Source organism: Carassius carassius, chromosome 16, assembly GCF_963082965.1.
Source record: "Carassius carassius chromosome 16, fCarCar2.1, whole genome shotgun sequence".
Classification (NCBI taxonomy): domain Eukaryota; kingdom Metazoa; phylum Chordata; class Actinopteri; order Cypriniformes; family Cyprinidae; genus Carassius; species Carassius carassius.
Window position 1 is genome coordinate 23,880,667 of NC_081770.1, and position 26,490 is coordinate 23,907,156.

A 26,490-nucleotide genomic window follows, 5' to 3' on the forward strand; every position below is an offset into this window, starting at 1 on the left:
ACTGAGTTACTCTGCTAATATTATTATTTATTATGTATGTACAAAAACACAGACATACAGTATACATTTTGATTTACATGTATATATTTATATTCATATAATTTATATTGTATATAAATATCTTTCATATATAAACATAGCATGCATGAGTATGAGTATTCATATATACATAATAAATATACACCGTACACGTACATATATTATGCAAACAAAACGTTTATTTTGGATGCGATTAATCGCGATTAACACACACTCACACACACATTTATACATACATATATATATATATATATATATATATATATGAAATTCTAATTGCATTAAAACTTGAGAAAAATTCAGATCCATATCATTTGTAAAACAATATTGAAGTTTAGTTAATATTTAAGTTAAGTTTATTTTATTTTATATGTGTTAGATATTCAGCTTTTTTCTGTTCTTTTTTTCGGTTTCTATCGATCACTAAATACTTGATGCAATAATTCAATTTCTTAAAAACAAAAAAATAATATTTCATCAAATATTGTACTCTATATTAATCTCAAAAGATATTTAAATAGTGTTATAATGATATTTTTGTAAAAAAACAAAATCAAATTTAGAAGTATTTTCCAGTTGATAGAAACTCTAATAAAAAAAATCCCTATAATGCATAAATGAACTATTTAATGAGAAAGAGAATAATTCAGATTTTGTTGAGTTTTTAAAGTTTACCTTTTAATCTTTTTTTCAATTTCCACAACATCACTGACAATAATAATAACAACTAAATTAATATTATTTATATTCAATTAATACAATTAATATTCTCTTGGTTACTCTATATTTATCCTTAAAATAGGTTTATATTTTTAATATTTGATCATTTTTATAGGCTATTTTATAGTCTATACATTATTTTAATAATTTTATAATCGTGGAAGCCTGATTATTTAAAGTAATAAAGTCAATATCAGAGTGTTTATATTGGCCTGAATTGTTAAAATTAATAACGACAATAACAAGGTTTACAAAACTTTCAAGCAGCCCACTTCTGAAGGAATCTGAGAGCTGCGCTCGTGCACTTGCTCTGTTTCTGTTCATTTGTTTGCTGACGTGCGCGCGCGCGCTTCTCCGCCTGTCAGAATGTGAGCGCGTGCGCGCGTGGCATGTCCCGCATTGCAATCCGTAGCAAACACACACACACACACACACACACACACACGCTGCTCAGCTCAGCTCTTCCTGCATGGTTTGTGTGTGAGGGTACAGAGGGAGGGACGGACAGAAACCTCGACTGGCGACAGAAACCAATCAGAGCGACACATTAGCGAAGACATCGATCGGGATTTATTTATCTGACGGAGACTGCCATCAGTCTGTCAGACTATAACCTTCAGGATCCCCAGAGAAACATTAAGAGAATCGCCGACGACATGGCTGATTTCAGTATCGATCAGAACAACCTGCCTGGCGTAAAAGAGGGTGAGTGAAGAAGAAGAAGAAGATGATGATGATGATGATGTTACACTGCCTTAAAATAAACGGGCAAATGGCACGACCTGCCAGATGATTCAGAACTGCCCAAAAACTAAATATGATTGCATTGTGGTGAATTATGAAGGTAAACTGTTATTTGGACTCACTACATTTACCTTTTATACCATGTAACGTCACTGAAGGATATACGCCTCTGACCATCTGTATATTGCTGATATTAAAAAAAGATAAAGCGATTAAATTCTGCCATGTTTTGTCTCAAATATCTTGTATTAGATGGCGTGTGATGCTGACGTTAGTTTTATTTGCTGTGGTGTGTATGTGTGTGTGTGTGTGTGTGTGTGTGTGTGCGAATGCTGGCACATGTGTTGTGAGAGTCTTCTTGATCATCTTCGGCATACTGAAGATGACTGTGGTGCAACACAAGCTGTTGAAGACTTTGCGTGTTATTGAAGGGAAACAAAACACAAAAAAAACAGCTAGCTTTGCAGGATTTCAACCCACTCATTTGAACCTCGTTTGATTCTTTAGGTGGATTAGGATCATTTCCGCCCTAAATCCAGTTTGAGATCGTATCTGAGCTTCAGATTCTGTTATTGGTCTCAAACCGACGTTCAGAAGACTGTAGCTGGTTGGGCACCAAATGTTGCTTTCTAGCTCTTTCATTTAAAATAAATAACTTTAACTTAAGGGATAGTTGACTTTTGTCATTATTTAATCGCCCTCTTGCCTTTCCAAACCTGTATGAGTTTCTTTCTTCATTTGAGCCCTCCAGAAGATGTTTTGAAGAACGCTGGTAAACCAACAGTTAATGGTATCCATTGACTTCCATAGGATTGGAAAATATGATCTGGAAGTCAAAGGCTACTGTTAACTGTTTGGTTTACCAGCGTTCTTGAAAATATATATAATTGATGATTTTAATTGCTTTTTATGTTTAAAATAAGCTATTTTTTGGTCTAGGTTCAGTTGGTTTCTGAATTACAGTTTCAGACTAATAAGTAATTCTGGCTTATTGGGGACCAAACGCTGGGTTTTATTTATTTTTTTAAGACCTCTTAAGTAGGACAGGCCGAGTTAAACATTTTAAGATGTTTGACTTTGATGCATTTAAAACAAACCATTTTTCATTCATAATCAGTTATCAAGTAATCCTGGCTAATTGGGAACCAAATGTTGATTTCTGGTTATGTTTAATAAGTTTGCTTCAATGCGACCGAAAAGGTTTAGACACAAGGTGTCTTCTGAGGTGGGATAGGCCAAATTTGACCAATTTTAAGGAGGTTGACACGTCTAATATGAGCTACTTTATTACAGATTTTTAAATATTAAGTAATTTATCCAACTGGGGGACCAAATGTTGGTTTCTGAGTAATTATTTCATATAAAATAAACAACGGTACAGAGGTTGAGGGCTCTATAGGGGGACCGGCCAAGTTCACGTTCTTAAAGACGTTTGAAGTCTACTTTTGTGCTAGATTCAATTTATGATGTTAATATAGTTTATCGAACATATCTTATTGGTTTACACAACTACCAACATGATGTTGTGTCTTTAACACTTTAAAGAAGTCTTTTAGGCAATGGAGTGTTTTCCTGCATCTGGATGTTTTCAACTCATTAACTGGATGAAGACGAGCGACATACCGCATTTCTCACGAGTTTCTCCTCGAAGAATGTCCTTGTGGTTTCTGTTTCCAGTTGTTTCGTGCGTGTGGATTCAGCGTTTTGTTGTTGTGTTGCAGCTGCTCTGTGCTCTTGGAGGCAAAGTTCGGGTTGTTTGCCTGGAAAGTGTGCATGCTTCCTAGCTAAGACCTGCTGGGATGTGTTCAGTGCTGGTTTCGTGTTTTGCTTTGGAGAGCTTTCAGCTTTTCCTTGTGTTGCTGTTACTTGTTGCCCGTCGCTGCTTCATAGCGCCTTGAGGATCATCATTCTTAATGAATCAGACATTTTAATTGATGTCATAGTGTTTGTGTCGCTCTGGGCTGTATTTATTTCATGGTGTATGGGATCACCCCCACGTTTTTAATGTTAGGCGAAGATCCAGCAGCATGTTCTTTTTGGAAAAAATCCCTTATGCCTGAAACATGTTTTATTAGATTTTGCTGGCTTTAACCCTGTGAGAAACAAGTTATGGCAATATATATATATATATATATATATATATATATATATATATATATATATATATATATATATATATATTTCTTTAGTTATTGCAACCTTTTTTGTTTTCAAGCAAACTAACATAAATGTAATACATTGAGTTAATGTGATAGTCTAATATTTTTTTGACTTTTTATTGACTTAAATTTACAGTAAAGACTATTAAAGTAGATTTCTGTTTCAATTAAATGCAGTTTAATTCTACTCTACTCTAATTCTAAAAAAGTATCACAACAGTACAACTGTTCTCAATATTAATAATAATAACAATAATGTTTCTTGAGCAGTAAATCATATTAGAATGATTTCTGAAGGATCATGTGGCACTGAAAACTGGAGTAACGATGCTGAAAATTCAGCTTTGCATCACCACAATAAATTACAATAAATATATATATCTTTGATCAAATAAATGCAGCCTAGGTGAGCAGAAGACACTTTTAAGACATGTTTATTATGCTGAATTAATTCATTCATTTGTTTGAAAACAAACACTCTTATCTCAAATTTGTCAACCTAGGCCATATATATATATATATATATATATATATATATATATATATATATATATATAAAATCGGTTTACCTCTAATACTTAACTGTGTCATAAATCCAGTTTCATCATAATGATAAGCCACATAACTTCATCATATAAACCAAAAAAGTTTCCAGCACAGGTTAATCAAATTGGCCTCCGAACCCCTCAAAAAGGCTCCATGCATAAGGAAATGAAGCCTAGAGTAAATGCACAGTCAGCACCAAGATGCTTATTTTCAGCAGGGGCTTTCCTGGTTCCTCCTGCCAAATGATACTCAGCCGTTATCTGAATCCTGTCTGACAGGGCATCGAGATGTGGCTTCACCAGCCAGTAGACTGCAAAGGAGATTTCATGTAAATTCTGCTCTTGGTTCCTCATTTAACGCTATGAATATCCCTCGGTCTCAGTTCTGCAGCTCTTCTTCTTAAGATGCTGATCAGCAGCAGATGGACGACGACTTTAATCACTGACCTGCAGAAGTGGCTTAATCGTATCCTCGTCTCGCCTCAGCTAAACAACACAGACTCTGGAAAATTCCTAGGTGAATTAGCATTACGTGAACCGTGTTTCACGTCGTTATTAAACCTGCCACTAAATTCCCTCACGGCTGTAGCACACGGTGTGAAACTGGAGCGTGTGTTTGGTTTTATTAATCACGCTCGATTCCCACAAACAGTACAGCGCAGTTTTCCTCGCCGGCCGAAATGCAAAAGTAGCTGGGACGCTGCCAGGTGCAGAATCAGGCCTAAAGAAAACATTAAAAAGCAAAAAAAGAGGATGTTAAAGGGCGGATGCGAAGGACATGGTTTCAGTTTCTTGGGATGTATTTATAACTGAGGTGATAATGGTTGGTTGAACCGCAGTTTCAGACCCCACAGAATTGTTTCCTTCTTTGATAGATGTTTTATTTATTTATTTATTTATTTATATATCAGTGCTGCTCAGCGATTAAAATTTCTAATTGCGATTAATCTATGATTTTCTGGGATTTACTGTTTTATGCACAAAATTCAATAATGAGTTCAAAAGTAGTGTGTTGTGCACCTTTTTTTTCTTAGTTTTTTTTAGAAATACTGCTATATGAACAAAAGTGCAATAACATTTGGTTTGCAAACACAATTTTTAAAGCAGTATTCCTTTTACATAGTTGCAGTTAAAATATTTCTTGTAAATCTAAGCTTAAAACATTAATCAAATTAAATCTAAAACCAAAGCCACTGCCAGGGCACTAACGTCCAATACCTTGATTATAACATAATAACAGGCATCCTCCGAGTTGTGACCTGCACGATCGCGGGACCGAACCATAGACTGTATAAAAACATGGACGTAGTGTTTTTGATGTCACCCGTAAACTTCTGAAGAGCGTTTTTGAAGCTCAAAGTGTGCAAAACGGGCCGTCGACATCTTGGCAGCGCGTCACCGCGCGACTCTCCCGGATTATTGAAAATTGGCAAAAAGGCGGGAGCTGGTTGCTGAACCCCCTCATTGACAACACCTGATGGGCGAGTACCGGTGTAGGCGGATAAAGACTCAATAGTGTGTGGGATGCGGGAGAATGGCTTGGGTGCGTTCGTTTTGTTTAGCCGTCCCAGGGCTTGGTTGGAAGAATTGAGAAAAATTTGAGAATCTGCGCATTAGCTCCGCCCACTAACGGAAAACCCAGCTGTTCTTAAAAGCTGAAAAAATCTAAAGGAACTGTTGTTTTGACAGGAAACTACAACAAAGAATATTGTTTACATGTAGCGCATCAGTTCGTCCTCTCTCTCTCTCTCTCTCTCTCTCTCTCTCTCTCTCTCTCTCTGCATGTTTGAAAGAATGCGACGGTGAGTCGTGCGCCTTCACACTAGTTTACGGTGCGTCAAACACAGGTGCGCTGTGCATCCATTCAGATGAACTGAAAAAAAGCAGAGATCGCCTGGCGAAGAGTGAGACTCTGAAGCATTCGGTCAGTGTTCGCGAGTGAAAATATATCTGTGCTATACTTATACTCAGCCTCCAACTAACACAGTGGCGAGTAAAATCAAATTTATTAGCCATTGGCTAATATTAGACATCATTTAGTCACCAGAATGAAGATTTAGTCGTATATGTGAGTGATTTACTCGTAATGTAGAGGGTTGTCAGCTTGACTCGCAGCACCCGATTGAGCGCTCGGTTATCAGATATAGCAGTTGTGGTTGTATCAATAACAGACCAGTAGATGGAGCAATTGATTAATCAGAGGTGTATTGCAGGTAGTCATGTAGAAATATAAATGAATGATGCATGGTTTTGCTCTAAGTGCCTAAACCAGAGGTGAGTGGCGCGATTTGACAGAAGCAAATAGAAGCCAGTGATGTTCTCTGCTGTGGTGCGGCACGACGCGACACAACGCGACAAATTCATGACCGTAAACTGATGCTGATGTTTTTTTGCCATTAATACAGCCTTTACTGCTCTTAGGGAATTAAATTTTATTAAATTTTATATTTATTTATTCATTAATTTGTTTATTAATTTATTTTGGCTTGAGTATAGAATTCGCTGCTACTATAGCAGTAAAATATAAATGAATGAATTAAAAAAAATGTGAAGATGGAAGTTTGTGGATCAATAAGATTTTTAATAATTTGTTTCTTTAAAAAGTCCTATTTCTTATTATTATCAACGGTGAAATCAGTTGAGCTGCTTAATATTTTTTTATGCAAACTGAACTGTGATACTTTAACCCTCTCAAGGCAGGCGTTGCTGATTTGCAACAGTTAAAAACTAAAAACCTTATTACACCAGATACATATTTTATGTATCTGGAGTACTAAAAACTTTACTAAAGGTTACTAAAGTCACTAAAACTTAATTTGAGCCTGAGAGGGTTAAACAGAAATTTCAAAAGAACAGCATTTATTTTAAATAGAAATCTTTTGTAATACTATGATCTATTTAATGCATCCTCGCTGAATAAAAGTGATAATTTCAGTAGTGTAAGTCCAGTACTTGCTTTACTATGCATACAGATCAGTGCTCATGCATGCAAAAATATTAGCCTAAATCTGTTATCCTGAGGTTAGTGTTGTGAACTTCCTGTGTGGGTTGAAACTATCACGTGGCTCTTTTTTAACAGTAAATAACCTGATTTCTTATCTTTGTCTGTCTGCAGTGTGCCGGGACTTTGCCGTGCTAGAAGACCACTGTCTGGCCCACAACCTTCAAGAACAGGAAAGTGAGTCCTCTCATACCCTCTGTTAAAACATGGAAAGTTATGACCTATAATCCTGAGGCTGTTTGTTGACACCAAATGAGTCCTTCAAAGCCACTATGGTGTTTCCCCATCCTTAACTGAGCATAAAAATGAATGACAGTGGAAAGAAAAGTCCAAACTCATCTCAGCATCTTCCCCTTGTACCTGCAGTGTGAGGTTTTACACCTTCACCACAGAACTCACATGCCATCATATTGATTTCATTAGCACTTGTGTGTGAGGAAACCGTGTTGAAAAAGAGAAAGAGCTCTTGAGGACACAGTGCTAAATGTGTGGCCATATTTACTGTTGTTTGGTAAATTATCGAAATCTATTTCAACAGGCATCCAAGCATCTGGGAATTTTATGTGAGGGAGAAACTAAGGTTTCCACAAGTAGACGGGTTCAAGTTGGTTACAAAAATTCCCCGCGTTGACCGACAGAAAGCTGTTTAGTTTTAAAGGGACGTCCCGAGTTCGAATGCTTCATACATGTACACCACTATCAATGGGCAAATTTTTCTAATGAAATCACACTTTAAAGAGATACTTCACCCAAAAATGAATGACTCGTAAGAACACAAATTACGATTTTTTTTTCGAAGAAATTCGAGAGCAGACAGCAATGTAACTGACACGTTTAAGGCCCAGAAAGGTAGGAATTAAAATAGTCCATGTGACATCAGTGGTTCAACCGTAATGTTGTGAAGCTACGAGAATACATTTTGTATGCAAAAAAAAAAAATGTCTTCCCTTCCTTGTCAGTCTTCTTCACACATTCGTGATAGTACCACGAAGCACGCATGTTTACTTTGCACAAAAAAGTATTTTTGTAGCTTCATAACATTACGTTTAAACCACTAATTTCACACGGACTATTTTAATGATCCTATAAACGAACCTTAAAAAAAAGTTCCTGACCACATCATCTTCTGTAGCAGAGCAGTGTTATTATAGTATTATTTAGTATAGTATTTATTCTTATTTTGAATTATTTTCGTTTTCATTTCAATTTTTAGGTTTTAGTCATAGTTTCTTTTTATTATTAACGCTAATTTTTAGTTTGAATAATTTAAGGCTGCAACTAACGATTATTTTGATAATCGATTAATCTGTCGATTATTTTTTCGATTAATCGGTTTATGTTCTTATATTTTCGTTTTTTCCATTTTTTCCCCAAGTAAATTATTAATAAATGGTCTTTATCCTTCAGCATAGATTTTTAAAGAGATTTTAACCATTTTGCACTGTCATATCCTCATCAAAAATATACCTGGAGTTGTTTTATTGTGTTAGTAATCCTTTGTCGAACTCTTCTGCAATCAGAACACTGACCCATACTCTAGCAAATTTCACAAGGAGATTTCAAATAATGTTTTCACCATGGCAGTCCTTAGAGCTCCTAAAGTAGTTTAACATCCCAAACAAAGCTTATTAAGGAATCTTTCAGAACATATTTTCACGAAGAATAAGGATAAAACAGAATAAAATTGCAGTGCATTGTATTTTATTATTTACTGGGAAACAGCTTTATAGCTTATGCTGTGAAATTGTAAACAATCCTTCGAATAAAGTGCTAATGGCATGAAACCTGAATGGAACTCACAATTTAAAGTAAAATCCATCAGAAGGTTGTCCAGAAAAAAAATATCTTTAAACATTTACCTCTCTCATTCAGTCATAATTAGGCTGCACGACTGAATTTTGAACTGGTAAACGACAAACTGATCACAGAACATGTTTGTAAAGCTTTAAATGTTAACTGTTAAAAAGCAATGTTCTCAGCTTTTACGACTAAACATTTGCAAACAACATTTTACTGGAGAATCTGCACAAATGAAAGTCTTAGGGGCCGTTCACAAATCGCGCCTAAAAACGCGTGGAAAACGCTAGGCGCACCGCTTTCTCCTTCTTTCCAAAGCGCTCGTGCAGAAGCGCCCCTGAGGCGTCTGCCTTTGCTAAGCAACCATGACGAGCTCTCTCCTTGAAGACGCGGAAATTTCAGCAAAGGATAAATGGATTTGCAGCTCAAAAAATCGCTTGCAGTAGCTCTGCTACTAAATTTATTTCAAAATGGAAATCCATATACAACTATGATCAGCTGTTCCTTTCATCTTGACTGAGCTTTTAACGTTGTTACGGGAAAGGATGAAGCTGATTGGTTAGTTCTTGTCACATGACCCGCGATGCGCTTGCAGCATTCTGAAAAGTTGAAATGTTTTTAACTCGATTCGGTGCGGTGTTGGAAATAACGAACTTGAGCGCGCAAAAGACACGATATGTGAACGTCCCCTTAAACAGTTCAGTAGTGCAGAGTTTACAGGTTACTCTTCTTTTTTAAAGGCTCAAAGTAAAGTTCTCCCACATCACGCTGAATGCTGCAGAGACGCTGTTCGGGAAGCACGTGACATAAAACGAGGCCAGCTATTGGCTATTTACTACTTCTCCTGCTGTACTGGCTGAGTAAAACCTCCGGTGGCTCATTACTGCCACACTTTGGTCACCGCAGATTTGAAATATGCGCGAAATGAGCCGCTTACGGCAAATAAAAGTTATTTAGCAACGAATCGATGACTAAATTAGTTGACAACTATTTTAATAATTGATTTTAATCGATTAAATCGATTCGTTGTTTCAGCTCTAGAATAATTTTAGATCTTCAGCTTATTTGTGTAGCCATTCCAGCATTTTTAACAAGTTTTTCATTTATTTAATTTCTTTTTACCTTTTGGTTAAATTGTTAAATTATGTTAAATGTTTTATAGATCTATTAAGTTTATATTAGTGCTGTCAAACGATTAATCGCATCCAAAAAATACATAATATAGGTGTGTGTACTGTGTATATTTATTATGTATATGTAAATACACAAACATGCATTTATATATTTCAGAAAAAAGTTTTGTTTATATGTGAAATATTTATATATGATAATTTAATGTAAATGTAAATATTTTCAAAATGCATACATGCATGTGTTTTTATTTATATATACATAATAAATATACATAGTACACACATTATGTAAACACAAACTTTTATTTTGGATGCGATTAATAATGTGAGAGCACTAATTTATAACGACAACACAATTTTTTTGATTAGTTTGAATAATTTGAGATCTTCAGCTTTAGTTACTGAGGCAGAATTTTACGTTTTCATATAGGCTTTTTTTCTTTCTTTCTTTTTTAGCTTTTTTAATTAACAAAAAAATGATTTTTTTTTTTTTTTTGTTGAGTTGGCAAGGCAGCGTTTTCAGTTTTCAGTTTAAGTGTTTCATTATTTCAGTTAATAAAGATGATTTGAATGGTTTTAGTTTTAGATTGAGTTAACAATAACAGCACTGCAGAGCTTTTATATGACTGAACAAAGCAGCTTCTTTGACCATTGATTGAAAGGCCTGACCTTTCCTGCAGGCAAAGAAACCGCTTGCGTGTCGCACATCAGCTTTTAGTCGCACTGGCAGATTCGCATCTGAAAGAATTGCAATGAATCAAAGCCATAGAATACCTCGTTCTCGATTTTATTCAACGATCAAAACGGCTTCTTGTAAAAAATGTGGCTAGCTTGACTGACATCAGGTTTATCCATCACATGAATCTTTCAGTTTATAGCTTTTCTTTCTTCCTGGTGCTCTTTCTTAAAAATAGCGTGCGCTCGCAGCCACAGGATCAATAAAAGTGTTCAGACTTTGGGAAGATGATGCACTGTGTCGGCTAGAATTGCGTCGGTGTCTACGATTGACTGCCTTGTCGACGTAGCACAGCCTTGAAATGGCAACCGGTTTGATGCCGTTTCAGAACATCAGCTCTCAGCTGCGTGTATATCAATATTTTGTGTAATTCGTTCTTATTATTTTAAATTATTATTTATTTTGCTTTGTGTGGAGGAATTTTATTTTTATTATTATTTGCGTCACTATTGAAGAGCGTTCTTTGGGCAGTGTCATGAGTTCTTCAGTATGCTTGAGATTTCAATGAGCTGAGATAATGTTATCTATTTGAAAATGATTTGCATTGAATGTTTAGAGAAACAGACATAGTTAAATGGACATATATGTTGAATATGCATTATGATTGAATGAGATCAAAGCATCTGTGTTTGAAGAAGGTTTAGGTGGTTCCTCCTCCATGAATGACTGTTTGAATCTAGACCTTTTCCTGCAGGAAAATAAATATTCAGAAGACTTTTGTCTCATACCTTCATTAAAATGGAAAATTGCCACGACACTTTGGTAGTTTTCACTGAATTTTAATATTGTTTAATAATCTCAGTAGTTATGAATATGTAATAGATTGCATATTTTTTTATAATTAATTAAATGTAAACATTTTTTAACCAGTTATTATTCAGTGGTTTGGAATAAATAAATAAATGGGTTTTCTGGGAAAATTGTCATTTGTTGTTCTTATTTTACATTTTTTCATTATTATCAGTATTATTTTGCAGTGGCAGTTTTCACTGTATTTTCAATTTATTATTCAGTGGTTTATTTATTCTTGTAATGTGTTTTCTGAAAAATCAATGTAAATGTCAGTCTTGTGAATGTTTTAAAGCACTAATAATTGTTAATATTAATTTCTTATTTTGTGTCTAGTCAATAATAATATAAATACAATAAAATATAATAAAAACCTAGCAGTGTTATTACCAATAATAATAATAATAATAATAATCATTACATTGTATAAATATAATTCATATTTGTAGTAATATAAAATAATAATAATAAACAATATTTAAAATATAACAAATACCACTATTAATCTTACTACTACTAAAAAAAAAAGGAAAAAAACAACAACAACAACAATAAAAACGTGATGTGTATGTCAGTTTTGCGTAAAGGTTTTAAAGCACTTATAATTATGAATTATTTGTGAGTAAATAATTTACTGAATACTAAATTGCTGAATTAGTTTTGACTTGATATTCTGTTTGGTCAATAAAAATGATTATAGTAATAATAAAAAATATTATAATTAGTAGTAGTATTAGTAGTAATGTATAAATTGTTTAAGTATTATTTTTAAATACACAGTATTTAATCTCAAAACGAATTCCATTTTTTTTATTATTCAGTAAATTGTTTATTTTATATATTTACAAATCTGTGTAAATGTCAGAAATGCTTTTGCTCCAGCAGTCATGTGCTTCAGAAACACAGCACATGCTATTTGAGGTATCCTTTGTTGAATTTCTTCGACGCGAGCGTCTAAACGTCAGGTTTCTCTTCCAGTCGAGAGCCACCTGGCATCCAACGTCCACAAGAGCCGCCTGGTGCAGCAGGACCTGCAGGTGGCCAAGCGTCTACAGGAGGAGGAGGACAAGCGGGCCCAAGCCGAGAGCAAGAGACAGCATCGCCACATGTGAGTCACCTCAAACACACCGACACCGGTTCTTTCCCAGATCCTCCCAAACTCTAAGCAGGATCAGACGCTGCAGAGCCAGTTGGGAAATCCTGCTTGTTTTTGCTGTCTATCGAGATAAGAGCTGTTGTACTTTCATTATCAGTCCTTGATAGCTGCTGTTGTCCCTCAGATGTTGACACTGTGCTTCTCGTACAGAAACACAGTATGTGAGTTTAGTTAGGCTCCGGCAGCTCTCTGGCCTTGTGTCGTCTCGTAGTGCGCCGTGGCAGTAAAATGTTTTGACTTCTGCTCATGCCATATGCAGATAAAGACTTCTTTCCTGCTGGGCGACGTCTCAAGGTCTCTGAGCTGATGCTATCGTCAGAGCTTGAGCGGAGTGACTATTTTCAGCACATTAGACTGATTTCATCATCACTTAAGAAAGGAGTGATGTTGAAAATTCAGGTTTACATCACAGGAATACATTTCATTTTAGGAATAGGAAGCAGTTATTTTAAATTATAATCATATTTTACAATATTACTGTAGAAAAAAAATGTCTTCTTTTCAAAATTGTCTTTTTGTTGCCTCCTGTGCTGCTTGACTGAGAAGCTGGAGTTGCCTAAACGTGTCTTTAAATCAAGCCAATTACATTAGCTTGGTTGTAATGGGATTGCTTTACTAATTACTCTGTCTGGGTGGTAATCACATGACTAATTACTGGTCAATTAATCTCCCAATCCTGTGTTAAGAACAATGTAAGAAGACACCAGATTGCGCTTTTAACAGTTTAAAACAAAGATTTTTTTCTTCTGTGTTTGTAGAGCTGCTGCATTATAATAATAATAATTATTATTATTATTATTTTTAGAATTATTATTTGTAGTGGGAGGAGTATTAGTATTTTATTTGTATTTATTTAAATAAATAGTCAGTATATTGCTAGTTAATATTTTATTATTTATAATAAAAAATATAAAATTCATCTTCTACCCCTGTGCTATATTCACTATATATATATATATATATTTGTGTATAATTTGTTATTATCTATCTAATTGAAATGAACCTGAAATATAAATATTAAATGCAACCTTTTTAATAAAAAATAAATAAATAAAAATGAAATGCAACCAACTGAAATAAAATGCTAAAATAACTAAAACTAAGCTAAATAGACAAAAAATGCAAACTTGCCAAATGCACAAAACAATCACTAAAACCAACTAAACTAAAATTTAAATGAAGTATATAAAGCAAGTATAAAATAATTAATAAATAAAATACTACTAAATACCACTGGGTTTTGTATGATTCCAAGTTTAATGTGAATAACTACCTAATGCTGCGTTCACACCAAATGCGAATAGAGCGTCTGGCGCGAATGATTTCAATGTTAAGTCAATGTAAAGACGCGTTTCCGCACGTCTGGAGATCTCGTGGCGCAAATGAGGCGTTTAGCGCGGCGCGGTAGACGCGAATGGTGCTTTTTGTGCATTTAGCGTTTGACGCGAATTGGTGTCTGCCGCCCGAGTTGAAAAAATTTAACTTTGCCATCAATTCGCGCCACGTTAACCAATCAGGAGCCTGCTCAGGAGTCATTCATTCAACATGGAGGAACGACTGATGTTGTCAGTGAGCAGTCGACCGGAGCTATATGACACAAGTATCACACACAAGTTCATATTTCAGGAATAAAAAGGACCTCGTTTGGAAGAGTTTGTTGTAAAAACACATTTAACGTTTGAGTCACGTACACGTTTATCGACACGCGGCCTTACTGCCATTTTTTACAACTATTTTCCCCCTAATATAGCCTACAGCTACTTTTCGCTAACAAGATAATATGTTGATTCAGAGGAAGTGTGCAGGAAAAAGTGGAAAAGACCCGAGTGCTCGATCAACATCAGCCATCTTGCAAACAGACAACCGCTAGCACTTGCCCCTCCCACAAGAAGCGGATTTCGCCTCCAGACGCGTGAATGCATTCATAATGTTCAAGCGGCAAACTAGACGCGAATTTGACGCTCTATTCGTGTTTGGTGTGAACACAGCATAAGGCCCTTAAAACATAAAACACACAATTTTTTTATGACAGTTAGCACAAATGTATGATAATTGTAGCCCTAGATAACAGTTACTCTGTAACCCTTTAAACCAAACATTGTCGTCAGTCTTCCAACAACACCTTCATCTCACAGGAAGTGAAAGCCATGGTGGCTGATGTGAGAGCTCACAGTGTGTAAACTCAAGTGTTTTCTCTCCTCTGTGCCGCCAGGGAACGCATCGACATTGAAATAGCTCAGGAGATTCAAGAACAACTGGTCCGTCAAGCTGAACAACTGAGGCAGCAGGAGGAAAAGGATGAGGTGAGAGCCATTCACAGCATTCAGGCACTCGCTGTGGATTAGCCACGCCCCCAGCAGTCACATGACATCCTCGTGATTGTGTTTGTAAGACTTGAGAACGCGTACTCGCATTCTCTGTGTGTTAGTCACAAGGAAAGCTTAGATCTGGATCCACACCCATGACTGCTGCTGCATTGCAGTGTTTGTTTCCTCCACTCATTCTTCTGAGTTCATGTTTGTGTGTGCGCTCAACTAGGCCATCGCCCGGAAGCTGCAGGAGCGAGAGATGAAAGAGAAGAGAAAACGGCACAAGCAGATGGAAGGAAACCTCGAGGAGTACTACGATGAAAAAGGTGTGTAGACGCCCTCTGGAGGAAGGTGTGCGATCCAGCAAAGAAGGGGTTTGGAGAAGAGAATATGTGGGTTTGGGTCGGTCAACACGTTTGACTGCTGGGAAATCTGCGTTTGCAGGGTTTCCTGCTCAGCTGTTCACTGAATCTACAGCGCCATATCGCATTTTACCACAGCAGTGGATGTGAAAACTGAATTCTTTGGATACCATGAAACACGAGGACAAAACACGCTTTCATTCGTTGCATGCAAAAACAAACACAAGCAGTTTGGTCTGATTCACCAACAAATGACTCTTTCTTGCAATGAATCAGTCAAAAGCCAAGTTAACGTTAAATAATTTGTTTATTGAAATGAAGCTGAAAAAAAGACAAAAGCATAGAACAGAATCACTAAAATTAAAAATTAAAATTAAAAAAATGTAAGGAATAGTTCACTCAAAAATAAAAATTGTCATGAATCACTCACCCTCAAACCTGTAAGACCTCTGTTCTTCTTGGGAACACATATTAAGATATTTTTGATGAATTCTGAGAAATATGAACTGAATGTTTTGCATTTAAGTACTCAAATGACTAAAACTGAATTAAAAATAAAATACATTTACGTTACAAAGACATGTAAACGGGCAAAGACATGGCAAAACATAAAACAAAATCACTGAATTTAAAAAAAATTCTAATATAAAAAACAAATTCATAATATTAATAAAAATATAATTGTATATAAATAATAAAGTAACTTTTTTGAATTAATGGCTAAATAGACATTCGTATTTGTGCGTGTGTGTGTGTGTGTGTGTGTGTGTATATATATATGCTTACATGGAGGCATAAAGTGTAATCATTTTTTTTCATTTGATTAAATGTAATTTAAACGTATTTAATAAACAACTAGCTGAAAAAGTATACAATTTACTGAAACTATATATAATATATATATATATATATACACACACACACACACACACACATTTTTCTTAATAGTTTCAAAAACAAATTGGTTGTGTAGTTTTGTACTTAATTCTTTGGTATTTTAATATTTTTTTGCATACTTATATGAAAAAAAACTGTGTATTTTATAAAATGATCAAATCTGAAAATACTAACATGAAAATGTAAAAAAATATTTAAAAAACTTTTCATACAAAGTTATAACTACTTATGAGAGTCAGCCAATAGTAGTTTTGACATTCCTGTGCAAATTTTGCCATACATTTCCTGTTTTAACTCTTTCAGAGGTACTTACCTAAGATAGCAATTGCAGTAGTTAACACACATTTTATGCATTTCATTACACTCCAGACACTTCTAATCTGTTTGTTGTGAAGTCAAACAACATGTCAGCTGACTTGACCGCACGGTAGTTTGCAACTAAAGTTTGTTTAGTAAACATTAGGTTACTCTGGGAAGGATCTAAATAGCACCAGCAGACCTTGCATTGGCAATGGATGACCATTTGACAACAAATGCTACAAAACTGGAGATGAAAGTTGTTTGTGTCAACACGGCATCTATTAACTCCACCTTCCCTGCATGGCTGCCCTTGCATGCCAGTTTGCATTCAAACTGTTAGCTTTCGTGTTATGTAATCGTTCTCTCATGCCATCATTTGAATGTGTTTAGGGACTCCTGCTGGCTAGCCGGTATCGTACCCACAGGGTCTGTTTGCTTCATTAAACATGCTCAAATCTCTCATTCATAAGTTCTTAATGAATAGTTTGTTTCACCAAAACCCTCGAACCCTAAAGACTGAAACTTTAGCACGTAATGCATTGCTTCATGTTGTAAGGGTGCTGCCGTGATGAGCAGAGATTAGCACACGCCTACAGGGCACAACATAAAAGATTCAGCATCTCAGGGAGTATCTTTAGCTTTGTCTCTACCTCTCGAACCGTGACTGCATAGCTGGGCTCCGTTCTCACGCAGAGATGCAAACAAATAGGCCTAGACTGCGCTTATGCAGGGATATGTTGGGGAGGAGATCAGACAGGTTTATCTGAATCCTTGATGCATGAATCTGTGATAGAGTTGTAGAAGGGTTAATGAATGCAAAAGGCTTAGTTTATTGGCATAAATGTGGACAAAAATGCACATTAGCCTATTTATAAACTGCTACCATGTGCGCTAATTTGAGATTTGTTTGTAGAAATAGGATTAAGGCATTAAAACTGAGAAATCTGTAAAATTTTGTATGTTTTGCTGCAAAGAAACACTGGTTTGCAGCCAACCGTTTGAAATAACTTTTATTTTTTTGATTGCTTGTTTTGGTTTATTTTAGTTTTGTAAAATTACAACCTGTCCCAACCCACATATTGCTCCTTATTAAACGTCCTGTAAGTTGCTGTAAACAGGGTTCAAAATTAACACTTTCCAGTCACTTTCCATTTATAATTTGTACACACTATAATACAATAGAATTTTGACACTTTTTTTTTTTTAAATACTACATTAAGTATATCATTAGTATTATTATCATCGTGTTGTTATTCTCTCCACCAAAACTCTGCGTGTTGAGACATATGCAATTCATTGAAATCACAACAGGATACGTGGTTTTTGGCTGTTTACTCTGGAACAACAAAATATATATAATTATTTTTTTTTTTGATAACATCTAACAGATCTGGACCACTTCTGAATGTATTTTATCACATTTTCTTTCTTTTGTATTAAACTATACATACATGCATACATATGATGCTGTTTTGTTTCAAATTGTTTAGGCAACTTAATTATATATAGTTTATTAACATTATTAAAAAATTATGCACTTTTCTCAAAAGTCAGTTGTGTTATTTTATTGCTTTTTAAGAAACGCGTTTTATTAATATTTCGCTCAGTGCGCCCTCTTGTGGCCTCAGGAGAGAAGCCAAACAACCCCCACCCCCCCCCCCCCCCCCCAAAAAAAAAACAACCAGCTGAAATTATCCCTTTCTAAATTTGTTTGTAAATTCAATATTGATAATATTTAACTACAAAATGTAAATTACGTTTTGCAGCCATTTTGACAGCTCTAGTCGTGTCTAAAGTGAAAGTAAACAGGTGGGTCAAAAGATCCCATATATATATATATATATATATAAATATATATATATATATATATATATACATACACAAAAAAAAACCTCACAGATTTAGGAGAAAATCAGTCCTTAATTTAGGTCTCCTAAATCTTTTGCTCTAAGAGTATTACAAAAAGCGTTTTAGCACTAAAACTAGCTCCTAAATCTGAATGTAAACATTTTAGAAACATTTGATAACCGCTTTTTAAAAAGGTATCACCTATAGTTTTGGAGGTTTCCCCAACTCCTAATTTTCCTTTGATTATATACTTGTTTTATTAACTAGTTGGGCAAGAAGTAACATCTGTTCTTGCGTCTGTTTTTTTATTTATTTCTTTGTTTGTTTTACTCCTACGTTTCCATGTATTACTGTCAGCCATGATTATATTACCATTTATAAATAGCTATTTATATGCATATCTGCTAATTGTTTTTTGGAAGCATACATGTAAGAGGCTGATGGTAAGCTGAGCATATACTTGTTTAATTAGTGACACTTATCCTGCATTTTAAAATCTTTATTTAAATGTGGCTACATAATACTATATAATTAATTTATTTAAATACATTTTAAATAAGTGATGCATTACTACTGTTACATTAAAAACGAGATAAATACAGTTTAAAAGCCTTAAATATACAACTTAAATGTTCTCCAATCATTTGACCTTGGCATGCATGGCATTCGTCAATTTCTGGACCCTTGCTGTAACTTTTTCATTTTGAATGGCTTGGTACTAATTGTCAATAATAGCCTTATTTACCATTTTACTTCCTGCATCATCCACAGTGAACTAACCCTTGTGTACTAACCTGGACAATTTCCCTCCTTGTTCTTGCACTCCACCTTTTGCCTCACACTCGCTTTCACCCAGACTCCCGATCTCCACCGGATCGGCGAGAGCCAAAACCCCGTTCCGCGTCTTCGGGTTACAGAAAAGAGAAGCATCACGACTACAGTCAAATTCTTTCCCCGTACAACTCTCCTGAGCCTGAAAGAAAAAGATATCCCAGTAGCCGTAGTCGATATCCGGAATATGAGCCCGTTGAGTTCAGTCGATCTTGGCATCCGGAGAGTCCGAGCGAGGAAAGGTTCCTCGAGTACTACTCACCTGGGCGACGACCGAAAGAGAGAAACAAACCTCTCAATCTCGATCACACAGAACCACATAGAAGGAAGAAACAAGACCAATGGGACGACCTGGAACCAGTGGTGCAACGAAAGGAGAGGACTCCCAGGGATTACTATGCCGGCCGGGACATGGTCTGGGACAAGGAGAGGATCAGGGATCGAGAACGAGAATGGGATGTACGGAGAGCCAAGGAAAGGTCAAAAGATCGCAACCGGACAAGAAGTCAAGATCGACTGTTTAGCGGCATTGACAGAGACAAGAACATGGACCAAAATGAACTCGGTAGCAGAGAGAAGCAAAGAGAACGAGGAAGAGATGGGAACAGGGGAAGGCACAGAAACAGGGAGCGAGAACTGGACGGTTACGTTCCAACTAGGGGACGCTCAGAGGAAAGCCTGGAGTGGCAGGACCATAAGAACAGGCTGAGGCTCCCGTCAGGTCCTAATGAGGTGTTTGAGGAGCCTGTTCTCAGAGGTCCCTCGAACGAGGGCCGGTCCCCTGGTCATTCTCCCAGAGAGAGAGGTATGGCACGAGGCCCGAGGTTGTTTGAGTCAACCTGCTTGGACTTTGCAGTGCCATCTGGTGGTGGGGAGTGCTGTCAAGATTTCCTTTTTCCTGTGCATTTGGGTTTCTTGTCTTTTTTGGACTCTCTAAATTAATTTCTGGGGATCCTTGTGCACTAAATCTAGTCATTTCTGATCCATTCCTTTCTTAATATCAAACCAAAAATTGTTGCTTGGGTTCTGTGTGAATAGTTTTAAGTTTGTCATTCTTTTAACGTGGATTAACGTCCTCTGATGCCCCCTTCAGGTCGGAAACCGCGAGGAGAATATGGCATGAAGGAGGTGACGCGTGGACTGGCCCACTTAGACCTACAAGACCAGGAGCTCATAGACTTGGAGGTGGCACGCAAGCTACAAGAAGAAGAAATTAAGGTATCTTGAGTCTCTCTGGTTGTAATTATTGGTTACTTTTAATCCACAAATATAATTGTTTTTTTTTTTTGTACAGGCAAGTCGGTTAGACAAACAAGCCGCTCAAGTTGCACAAGATGAGGTACAGTATGGTTTGTTGTTTTTGTGCACTGTCAGGGTGTCGCTCATCTTGTTTGTTTTACGATTTGTTTTGTGACTGTATTTTAAGGAAATAGCACGACTGTTAATGGAGGAAGAGAAAAGAGAGTATAAGAGATCAAGAGATCAGGAGAAACAAGCAATTGAGAGACGATGGGCTGAGGTGGAATATAAGGTAAGCAACATCCATTCCAACTAAGCATAGTTCTGGTCTGAAATGCTGATCGGTCACCACCCTTGGAGATGGATAAATGTTTAAATACATGAACGTAGATGTATACTTCCTTTTTATATTTTTAGTAAATATTTAATTATTTGTGAAAATTCTAGAGCTGAAACAACTAATCGATTTAATCGATTAAAATCGATTATTAAAATAGTTGTCAACTAATTTAGTCATCGATTCGTTGCTAAATAACTTTTATTTGCCGTAAGCGGCTCATTTCGTGCATATTTCAAATCTGCGGTGACCAAAGTGTGGCAGTAATGAGCCACCGGAGGTTTTACTCAGCCAGTACAGCAGGAGAAGTAGTAAATAGCCAATAGCTGGCCTCGTTTTATGTCACGTGCTTCCCAAACAGCTCTCTGCAGCATTCAGCGAGATGGTGGAGGCAGACGGCAGTGGAGTAAGCTCGAGAAAGAAAGAAAAAAAAACGGAAGATAAAACTAATCGAACGAAGTCATCCAAAGTGTGGGAGTACTTTACTTTGAGCCTTCAAAAAAAAAGAGTAACCTCTAAACTTTGCACTACTGAACTGACTTTTATATGTTCAGATTCTCAATGTTTTGCAAATGTTTAGATGTTTAGTCGTAAAAGCTGATAACATTGCTTTTTAACAGTTAACATTTAAAGCTTTTGACATTCCTGGCTTTGACGAAACTGGTTTTTCGTTTACCAGTTCATAATTCAGTCTTGCAGCCTAATTATGACTGAATGAGAGAAGTAAATGTTTAAATGTATTTGAAATGCACTTTTTTTCTTTTTGTCCATTTTTTTTCAATACTTTTTTTCTGATGGATTTTACTTTAAAATGTGAGTTCCATTCAGGTTTCATGCCATCGGCACTTTATTCGAATGACTGTTTACAATTTCACAGCATAAGCTATGAAGCTGTTTCCCAGGTATAAGTTGTGTGTTTACAAAATAATAATAAAATGCAATGTACTGCAAATTTAATTCAGTTTTATTCTTATTCTTAGTGAAATTATGTTCTGAAAGATTACTTAATAAGCTTTGTTCGGGATGTTAAACTACTTTAACCCTAAGCCCTAAGGACTGCCATGGTGAAAACATTATTTGAAATCTCCTTGTGAAATTTGCTAGAGTACGTATGGGTCAGTGTTTTGATTGCAGAAGAGTTCGACAAAGGATTACTAGCACATAATAAAACACAACTCCAGGTATGTTTTTGATGAGAAAATGACAATGCAAAATGGTTAAAATCTCTAAAAAGTCTGTTGAATGATAAAGACTCTTTAATAATAAGTTACTTGGGGGAAAAAATGGGCAAAACTAAAATATAAGTACATAAACCGATTAATCGTAAAGATAATCGACAGATTAATCGATTATCAAAATAACCGTTAGTTGCAGCCCTAGAAAATTCTTTGTCATCTAAATTACAAGTGTTTATTTTACACATTAATTTTTTCCATTTCAAATTTCTTTACTTTTTTTTTTTTTTTTTGCTATCGGCCCCCTGCTTTCCAAGATATCGGCAGTCAAAAAAAAAAAAAAAAAAACAATATCGGTCGACCACTAATTTAATGTGTATATTGTTTAATTAAATGTATTTTATTTTAGGGCTATATTAATAGTAATTCAGATTTTGAAATTATGGTAGCAAGAACATTGCTACAGTGTCAGAGAATTTTCAGTGGGACTATTAATATAATGTTAATGTAGAGGCCTTTGAAATTCATGTATTAGATTATTCCACATCATGCCATGTACGCTTGGAGACGTTGACTCTGTCGACAATACTCACACACTCTCTTCGCTTCTGTCACATTAGCCAGTGCAAGAAGAAGTAGTACGGCCACGAGCTCGAGAAGAGTCGCGCATCAGAGAGGACGAGTACCAGAGAGCACACAACCACAAACCCGTCAGGTACCACATCTCCTCTCAATAACACACTTACACTGTCAGAAGTCCTGCTGGAGCCTCATGTTCCTCTCGGTTCTTCTCTCCAGGCCGCCGCCTCCTACACAGCACTACGAGAACGTAAACCAGAGCTATGCATTTGCGGACCCCTACTCCCCTCGTCCTCCACCAAGACCAGAGGCGGCGTACAAAGGTTCACGTTGCACTAATGAGACATCATGCTTTAAATTTGAACAACTTTTTAAATATGGCCGTCTGAATCTCCTTATCTCCTTTTAGGTGCCTACTACAGACAGTGACCATATGCCTCCACTGCTGTCCAATCCTGAGTCTGTTCTGCCCTTTATTTTGCGAATCAGTAGAGGAGAAGTGATTCAGAAATTCTTTGAGGCTTTCAGCAGAAGCTACTGACACTTTATTTGATTTTTCCCTCTCGGGTTCATCACATCAGATGAGCCGACGTCGTCTCTTCGTGTTGTGAACGAGTCTTTTACCCTGGAGCTACGAACTACTGTGCGACAGGGACAGTTCCGGTTTGCTTCTCGTGTTCTTGTCTTATTGTGGATGAGTGAACAGGAAGGGATCTACTGCACAGCTTTCTAGAATATCCCTTTTCTCTTGTTGTCTATAATGAAGCATTGTCTTGATTCCATGTTGAGTTCAGGATACAGAGGTTTTCCACTTTTTCGTTGGTTTTATTTAACGGAAAACATGCTTGAATTTATACGCTGTGCACTTTTGTGCTATATATATTTATTGATTTATTTTCAGAGGATATATTTTATTTTGATTTGTCTTTTTAAAATGCTGATTGTTTTACCCTTTCCCCAATCGATCTGAAGAGACTGTTAGTATAAACCAGGAGCGATCCAATTTCCGGAGATGCAAAGTTTCACATATCTCAACGTCTTAAGAAGCAGTAGTCAAGTTGAGGTTGTCAGCGCTTTACAACCCGAATTCCGGAAAAGTTGGGACGTTTTTTAAATTTTAATAAAATGAAAACTAAAGGAATTTCAAATCACATGAGCCAATATTTTATTCACAATAGAACATAGATAACGTAGCAAATGTTTAAACTGAGAAATTTTACACTTTTATCCACTTAATTAGCTCATTTAAAATTTAATGCCTGCTACAGGTCTCAAAAAAGTTGGCACAGGGGCAACAAATGGCTAAAAAAGCGACCACGAACTCTTCAGCAGCTGGAAATCTATATAAGGCAAGAATGGGACCAAATTCCAACAGCAAAACTTCAGCAACTCATAGCCTCAATGCCCAGACGTCTTCAAACTGTTTTGAAAAGAAAAGGAGATGCTACACCATGGTAAACATGCCCCGTCCCAACTATTTTGAGACCTGTAGCAGAAATCAAAATTGAAATGAGCTCATTTTGTGCATAAAATTGTAAACTTTCTCAGTTTAAACATTTGCTATGTTATCTATGTTCTATTGTGAATAAAATATTGGCTCATGTGATTTGAAAGTCTTTTAGTTTTCATTTTATTCAAATTTAAAAAACGTCCCAACTTTTCCGGAATTCGGGTTGTAATTGTTTTGCCTTCATATCATTCATGAGAGACTCTTTACTCGCACTGCAGGCTCATGTACAGCTAGGGTTCGAGACGCTCAGCCTTCGGGTGCCTTTGTTTTTGTGATATTTCCCCCTTCACCTGCAGTGTCGGTAGCAAGTCTCATCTTCTTCGTAGGTGCTTCAGGGACCTACTGTACTAATATGCTCCGGTGTTCAAGTGTATGCTGGCTGAATGTGCACTCTGTGGGGTTTATATGAATCTTGTCCAAAAATGGCCACGAACACATCTCTACTCCTCATTTTTTATTTTTATATATTATGTCTTATTTATAATTCAATTCAAATCCAAAATAGTAGTTTTAAGGCATGTAGTAGCATTGCTGTTGGCACAGACGTAAACCGTATTCTCGCTTGCTGCATCATATGCAATTCATGCTAATATATATATATCAGTGTTCGGATTTGCAGTGCTTTGCATTTGGTGGCAAACTTACTTTAAGCAGGGACATAAAAACTGACCAGCAAACAGATCAAGGCAGCAAACAAGTGATTATAGCGTTTATCTGGCACTTTCTATGCATAGAGTTCAAAATAGGGCCTGAAACTCTGTTTTTCAGCAAAACATCAGTGATTTTTTTTTTAAATCAAATTAATTTTTTTTCATTCAAATCAAAATTTTAAATGTTTAATTTTTTCTTATTTATTTTTTTAGCAATTGTTTATTTCTTACAGAGAGAATAAAATAAACTGATTACAGATTTTGAATTTTTTTTTCCCTTTTTTTAAGTCTAAACTAAAAATATTGGAGTTCGCTAATTTGGGACAAATTTAGCAAAAATGATCAATAAAAAACAACCTTCAGCTTTCCTTTTTTGTTTTCCTCTGCATTTGTTGTGTGCTTTTGTTTGTTTGTTTTTGCTTTGCATCTCTTAGATTCTTGTTTGTTTGTTTTTATTTTTGCATTGCTCTTTTTTGCTTTGTGTTTGTTCTATTGCCTTGGTTTGTATAGTTTTTTTTTTTTGTGCAGTTTAAGCAACTCCATCACTATAATTTTGTTCTTTTACCTTGTGTAAATACAATGTATAAACGATTTGTGTGGATGTTTTTTTTGGCAGTTGTTTATTTCTATCAAAAAGAAAGAAAAAAAAAAACATTTTAAAAAGTATAGACACTGTTGCCCATTTTGCCCAAATTTATAATTCGGTTAGAGCCCTAGTTGGGTACCAACAAAACAATTGTTTTTTGAGTAATTAAAATAGGTTTAACAGTATTATGATGCTTTTGTGTGATGCTATAAAATAATTAATCTTATCTAATAGTATACTACTAAGAATAGTTATTTTTTTGTATTTATTGTTTGAAAAAGACCAACTTGTACGCTGTTCATGGAAAGTGCCACAAGCTCATCACTCTATAAGGGCATTTTTTTTGTTCCTTAATGATCAGTCAGTCATCGCTTACATTCCATATTCCTGTCGAAATGTATTTTAAAGGGATTACATTCCGCTTGGCTTTTGGGAATGGGAAAATGATTGTGTGGGCTACATGTAGCATCCTGTACAGAGACAACTAAAGACAGCAGCTACTTTTTGTATTGCATTAGTGCCTCTATAAGACCAGTGTTCGATCGCTAGTGCTGAACGCTCCCATATTTTGCTCTCGAGAATGACAATATGCTAGTGTCAGTGCATTCCAATGAAAGGCATGGCCTGAAATGCATCGAATAAACCTGTAGGGAAAATATCTTCTGTTGCCATGCTGCTACGCTTAAAAGGTGATTTAAGAACATTTTCTTGTGGAATTGTATTACTGAATCAGTTTTGAATCACTTTACGTGTGTGTTTTAGTGATGAATGTGCATATATATCTCTTATCTTTCAGTGCTGTGTCAGTTTAGCGTATATCATGTTGCATTTTGCGGTGCACTGTAGTATTTGAAAACAATTGTATGTAACAATTCTGATCCTAATTGGCTGGATGGGTTTTGTGCCAAATGTCATTCAACATTCAGGGACTTAAAAAAAAAAAAAGTATTGCTGTAAAACTGTCAATCTCTGATGGTCAAGTGATTTGAGGGATAAAAACTGGTCTACAAATGTTTCGCTCGAGGCTGTAAACAAACAGACTGAACTT

At 35.9% G+C, this 26,490-nt stretch overlaps 1 protein-coding gene across 2 annotated transcripts; it reads left to right on the forward strand.

Moving 5' to 3' along the window:
* Positions 1-1,189: 1,189 nt before the first annotated feature.
* On the forward strand, positions 1,190-23,768 carry LOC132159963 (coiled-coil domain-containing protein 50-like). Of its 2 annotated transcripts, XM_059569654.1 has the most exons (12): positions 1,190-1,464; positions 7,323-7,385; positions 12,642-12,771; positions 15,032-15,122; positions 15,358-15,454; positions 19,392-20,171; positions 20,460-20,584; positions 20,661-20,705; positions 20,793-20,897; positions 22,738-22,832; positions 22,916-23,019; positions 23,106-23,768. In XM_059569654.1, exons 1-12 carry the CDS (start codon positions 1,416-1,418, stop codon positions 23,123-23,125), a joined length of 1,704 nt encoding a protein of 567 aa, XP_059425637.1. In that variant the 5' UTR covers positions 1,190-1,415; the 3' UTR covers positions 23,126-23,768. The 2 variants fall into 2 exon arrangements, with proteins under 2 accessions (XP_059425637.1, XP_059425638.1); XM_059569655.1 differs by lacking the exon at positions 19,392-20,171.
* Positions 23,769-26,490: the final 2,722 nt, after the last annotated feature.